General features: G+C 55.4%; 1 protein-coding gene across 1 annotated transcript; it reads right to left on the bottom strand.

Moving 5' to 3' along the window:
- Nucleotides 1–1,229: 1,229 nt before the first annotated feature.
- On the bottom strand, nt 1,230–5,882 carry KCNJ5 (potassium inwardly rectifying channel subfamily J member 5). Its single transcript, XM_052662285.1, has 2 exons — nt 4,946–5,882; nt 1,230–1,552 (listed from the first exon to the last, which is right to left on the bottom strand). Exons 1-2 carry the CDS (start codon nt 5,880–5,882, stop codon nt 1,230–1,232), a joined length of 1,260 nt encoding a protein of 419 aa, XP_052518245.1.
- Between the last annotated feature and the right edge of the window lie 380 nt (nt 5,883–6,262).

Here is a 6,262-nt window from a genome sequence, read left to right as displayed (position 1 = left end):
CCCTTTCCTGGCCATTCTTCCTGCCACCCCACCCCCAGCCCAGCCACCTCATTAGACCCCCACCTGTCGGAGAGGAGACCCAGGGCAGCAGCACCAGCTCGGAGTCCCCCACCTCGGCTGGAAGGTGGTGCCAGCCTTACAGGCCCTTCTCCCTGTGTTTTACGTCCCTGCTTCACCTGGTAGCAAAGCTTGAAGTCAGCGATCTTGGTGACAGCTGGTGCTGCTGCTCATTTTAAAATTCAGCTTTTGTTTGCCTTTCTCTGTGTGTCTTCCCTCCCCCTCCCTGCTTCAGCACTGACTGGCTCATCTTGCCCTCTGACCACAGCGTTCTCCCTGGATGGATCACACCACAGGCTCCGAGACTGTATGGGAAACCACAGTGAAGGTGAGAAGCACTTTGAGATTCTTGGGGCCAGATGTCCTAGCACAGGTCCAGCTGCTGGGGTTCTCTCTTTGGTGGGAGGTGCAGGCACGGTATGGCTGGGGTGGCCAGGAAGTGACCCCTGACTAAACGTCACCCTAAGGAGAGCAGTGGTCTGCAGGCTACATAGGACCTGCAGAACACGGCAGGGAAAGCACACACTTCACAGGTAATGCTGAGATCCAGCGGTGAGGGCCTTAGTGCTCTGAGTGGTCACTGGTGGCAGAGTTGCAAGGAATTCTATGTGACCTGAACCATTGAGGTCTGTGAGCTCCCCTGGGGACCGGGGATTGGAGTTTCCAGATTGGAGGAGTCTCCTACCCTGAAACCACAACAGGCTCCACGATGGCCAGAATGAGGGGAAGGGGGCAGCAGCCTTCTCTAGGTGTCAGCCCTCGGCGGGAGGAGGCTGCTGGTTGGGCTGTGAAACCCCAAGAGGAAGGTGATCCGGGCCAGTTGGCAGAGAGAGGTGTTAGGACAGAGGCCACCTGGGTGTTTCACTGTGAGACAAGCCCTCCTGGTCTGGCTCTTACCCCATGTGACAGAGGCTGGGGAGGGGAGACAGCACTGCCATGGGGACCAGCTGGAAACCACCTGCTCCAATAGATCCTGGGCTGGGAGGTGCCAGGACTCGGTTACTACTCTTCCCCACAGAGCCTTAAAGGCCACCCCCACCCCCAAAACAGCACACTCAGCACATTCACACAACCCAGCCCACTCAGCCCTTCAACCCCAGCCCTGCAGCCTCTGTGCTCATGAGAAGGAGCACAGAGGGGAATGAGGGGAGGTCACGGGGAGAGTGCCATCCTCACGCAGAGCCCTTGGTCTCCTGGGACCCACTCAGACCCTCAGGCTCTTCCTCTCCCTCTGGCTCCGCCTCTGCACCCAGCTCTGCTCCAACGCAGCCCCCTGGCAGTGGAGGGCTGGGGAGGTACTGCAGGAGCCGGCCTTCCCGCTTCATTTCTGCCAGCTCTTTGGCACAGCAGCTGGGCGTGTTGGTTTCATAGGTGTCGTGGAACGTGTTGTAGTCCACCTCATAGAAGCCCTTTTCCAAGGTGAGGACTGGTGTGAACCGGTGGCCCCAGAGCACCTCGGTATCCATGTAGGAGCTCCGTGCTTGGCAAGTCATGCCTGGGTGCACAGAGGGCACACGTATTAGGAGTGGCCACAGCCTTCCATCCATTATCCATCCATCAGCCCATCATCCATCATCCTTCTATCCATCCATTCAACATCTTTCATCCATCTGTCCATCTGTGCATCTATCCATCATCCATCCATTCATCCACCCATCCATTCATTCATCACCGATCCATCAATCCACCCACCCAATTATCCATCCAGTCATTCAGCAAGCATATGTTGAATATCAGCTTTGCGCTAAGCACGATGGAGACATAAAGCTGAATGAGATATAACCCTTGCCCTAAGGAGCTCAAGGTGTGATGGAGGCAGAAAATTAGAAATTAACAATGCAAGATTGTGGAGTAGGTTCCTAGAGACTGGAGTGAATAATTCGGGAATGGGCATGGTTCCTGAACATGCATTAAGTTCTAGAAGACTGAGACAAGAAAAGATGAGGAAAGTTTGAACAAAGATAAATTCAGAGTGGCTCAACCCAGAGAGGCTGACAGGCATTTAAAATACACGGGTTTGTTTGGGGTGGATCCATATGGGCAAAAGCCTACATGTGTGCACACACACACACACACACAGCACGGCTCCTTGGTTGGAGCATGCTCCAATGCCCCCATTCCCTGTCGGCTCAGCCCTGGCATGCCTATGTTATTTTTAGGTGCTGCTTTCTCTCCAGAGAGGACAGCTTTGTTTATGGATGAGGACGCCTCTGTCCTCAGGGTCACAGGGAAGCAGTTTTCTGATATTTAATCTTTTGGTTGAGGAAGGTCCTGGCTTGTGCTCTTTGAAAACTGAAGGAAATGTCTGCTTAGCACCCCCTCTCCCCAGTTTAAATGTTCTCTGGCAAGGGTCTCAGGGGTCTCTCCCTGCACCCCAGACCCACAGAGCACCAGGTAGCCCCAGTGCACCCCACATGCTCTTGGCTCGCGTGGTCCCGCCTGCTCCAGATGTCTCCCCTCGGTCCTTGGACAACCCCCAGCTCAACAGAGCTTTAGAAACCCATGCTGGGCACTGACCAGTCCAGACACAAGGCAAAGATCTGCAGGCTTGGGGGCCCCAGGAAACACAGCGAGATGGGACCTCCGAGGGTGCTTTGGACCAAGCCTCCTCGGGTCTCCCTGCCCTTCTTCTGTCCCACCTCTTGGGAGGGGGCTGTTCTATGACAGGAAACCCACCAGTGTGCCTGGCAGTCAGCTTCCAATGCATTCGGAAAGGACAGAAGCCACTCTGGGTGGCAGGCATTGTGCTTCACATATACCCCTCTGTTTCATCATTTAACCCCCTCCCTTGTGAGCCTCTGAGGTTTGTTATCTTTATCCTGCTGGCGAGTTGAGCAACCTGCCCAAACTTACACATGCAGGCTGCACAGAGCTGCGCTGGTCAAACTTCGGCCTGAACTCATAGCCTGTGCTTGGTTCCATGAATGTGGCAACCAAGCTTCTAAAGTGGCTGAGATCAGAGCCTATGTGGGTGGCGGTCTCCCTCTCTTTCCTCTCAGCAGACCTGGAGTAACCCGGGTCATAGGAAAAGAGGAGAGCAACCAGATGGGGCAGATCAACTGAGGGACCTGACTCTGAGGAGTCACGCTGGGAGAGGTCAGCGAGTGGCAGTGAAGGGCCGGCGAAGAGAAGAAGTATGGATGGCAAGGCACTGCTTTCCTACCTGTCTCCACGTTCCCAAGCTGACCTTTGTGGTCTCGAAATGGAGCTCTTTTCCCAGAATCTCAGCCCATGTTCTGGTCTAACCCTGGCTCCAAGGATGGCGTGACCTGCAAGCTCCCAGTGGTGAGAGGAGAGTCTGCTTGCACCCCTCTGTCCTGTCCCAGGGGTTCCCCGGCTGCCACCATATGCCGCCTGGCCAGCCTGGGTCCCCAACAGATGGCCAGCAGCTCCCCCCGCCTGGGTCTCTGGAGCGTGTTCACACCCTAGAGGTTTTGCTCCACTGGGGAAGGTCTGTCTGTGGCTGCCCCATCCAAGCCGCCCACCCAGCCCCCCGGGAGGCCAGGAAGGCTTGTTTGGCCACCTTTGTGCCAGGCCCCCAACCTTATGGGGGGCAGTGTGGTGTGGCTGACAAACTCTAGATGCCTGAGTGACAGCCCCAAATACGACAGACCCTCCTGTCTGCATGAAGCAGCTTCCACATCTGTGAAACAGGGTCGAAGCCAGCCCTCCAGTGCCGTTGCCAGATTAGAAAAACATGTATATTCTCAGCTCCAGTGAGTTTTCTGTGAGTCATCCTTAGGGCCAGGCCAGGCGCTCAGATGCCTCTGTGAGTGAGAAAGGAGGGCAGGAAGAAGGGGGAAGCAGAGGAGGGCCCACAGTTAGCGGGGCTCCCTTGCCCGGGGAGTGTGGTGGGGATACGGGCTCCTCCAGGCCTTGGCCTCCCTGAGCCCCGCACAGAGCTGGGAGGTGGGAAGCGCTCGGCTGCTGTGAGTCAGTTGCTGGGCAGGGAGGTGCTGGCCAGACACGTGTGAGTGGGATGCACTATCTTCTGCACACACCCGTGTTCACAGAGCCCCTTCCACAGGAAAGCTGAGGGACAGCCTGCCCCACAGGGGCCTAAGGGTGTGGGACTTGTGAGTCTCTCCCAGAAGAGGATTCTGTGACTTTGGGAATCACCCCGTCCTTGCCTCAGGTGGCGATTCACCTGTAAAGACCTGCCACATCCTCCGGTAAGAAGCCCGTTCACCTTTGTTCAACTCAGAGTTTCTCAAAGTTATGTGCTCACAGAACCCCCTTTGGGTGACACCTGCTCCAGGATGGGGGCAGGAGGGAAGGACAGGTGGTGTAGCCTGGTGGAAACCAGGCTTTGGGTCACCTGGCTTTGACCTGCATCCTGGTTCAGTGACTTAGGACTGCTTACCTCTCTCTGTCTCTTGTTTCTACACCTGTACCTGGAGGAAAACCATCTCACTCAATGAGCTACTGTGCGCTTAGAGTCTAGACCACGCCCAGACATTGGGGGTTGGGGGTGGGGTTTCAACACACATTGTGTGTGTGTGTATGCACGCTTGGTTGTGTCTGATTCTTTGCGACCCCATGGACTGTAACCCACCATGCTCCTCTGTCCCTGGGATATTTCAGGCAAGAATACTGGAGTGAGTTGCCATTTCCTTTTTCAGGGGATCTTCCCAACCCAGGGATCAAACCCACATCTCCTGCGTTAGCACTTGGGTTCTTTGCCACGGAACCACCAGGAAGTCCCAACACACATTATCTGCTCTCATAATTCCATCCTGAAGATCACCATTTGGGGGTTGGGGCTGATTGAGCTGCCACCTTCAGGCTGCACCTTCTGGAATCAGCAGGGGTCTGAGCACCAGGGCCGGGAAGGGCTGGGGAGGGGCTGGGGAGGGGCTGGGGAGGAGAAGGGGCTGGGGAGGCTCACCTGTGGCCTCCACCATCCCTTCCAGGATGACCACGACCTCGAATTCCTCCTGGGTCAGCTGGGCCCGTGACATCTCCCAGAAAGGGCTCTTCTCGTTGATTTCGTGACAGATGATGAGCGGGGAAACCAGGAAGAGGCGGTCGTCCCCCGTGTCGAAGCCCACATTGATGTCGGTCTGGTTCAGGGGGATGAACTCGCCCTCCTTGGTCTGCCGGGACTTGATGAGCTTGGCGCGGATGGAGGCCTCCACGATGTGCGAGTTGCGGAGGTCGCCCACCCGGAACATGAGACAGAGCTTCTCGTCTCGAAGTGAGATGACGGCATTATTGGAAAACATGAGGGTCTCAGCTCTCTTCTTGGGCTGGCTGATCTTGACGAACATGCACCCCACCATGAAGGCGTTGACGATGGAGCCGAGGATGGCCTGGACCAGCAGGAGGACGATGCCCTCCGGACACTTCTCCGTGATCACCCGAAAGCCGTACCCGATGGTGGTCTCCGTCTCGATGGAGAACAGGAAGGCAGACACGAAGCCGCTGAGGTTCTCTACACAAGGGATCCACTCCCGGTCCCCGACGTGGTCCAGGTCACCCCGGATGTAGGCAATGAGCCACCAGATGAACCCGAAGAACAGCCAGGTGATGGTGTAGACCATGGTGAAGACAAGCAGGTTGAAGCGCCACTTGAGGTCCACCAAGGTGGTGAAGAGGTCGCTCAGGTAGCGGTAGGTCTCCTGGACGTTGCCGTGATGGACGTTGCACTTGCCGCTCTTCTCCATGTAGCGCTGCCTCGGCTTCTTGCCCTCTGACAGGAGGCGCGTGCGGTCGGTGGCAATGGGGATGTAATCTCGGGCCTGTTTGGGAATCTTCTTAGGATCCCTGGGAGTGACCCCAATCTCCATATCCTGGTTCATGGCATTCCTAGAATCGCCAGCCATGACTGGGCGGGGTGCATTGAATTAAAAAGACATTGTCAGATGGCCAGTAAGCAATGAAAATATGCTCAACATTGCCAATTGTTAAAGACGTGCAAATCAAATCTACAATGAAGTACCACTTAACACCAGTCAGAATGGCCATTGCCAAAAAGTCCATAGATATTAATAATAAATGCTGGAGAGGATATGGAGAAAAGGAAACCCTCCTACAAAGTTGGTGGGAATGTAAATTGCAGCCACGATGAAAAACAGTATGGAGTTTCCTCAAAAAAACTAAACAAGGAGCTGTCATACGATCCCACAATCCCACGCCTGGGCATATACCTGGACAAAACTAGAATTTGAAAAAATACATGCACCCCTATGCTCAAAGCAGCATT

This window comes from Budorcas taxicolor, chromosome 25 (genome assembly GCF_023091745.1).
Source record: "Budorcas taxicolor isolate Tak-1 chromosome 25, Takin1.1, whole genome shotgun sequence".
Lineage (NCBI taxonomy): Eukaryota > Metazoa > Chordata > Mammalia > Artiodactyla > Bovidae > Budorcas > Budorcas taxicolor.
Note: the sequence above shows the minus strand (reverse complement) of the source record. Positions and strands in the feature narration are given on the sequence as shown.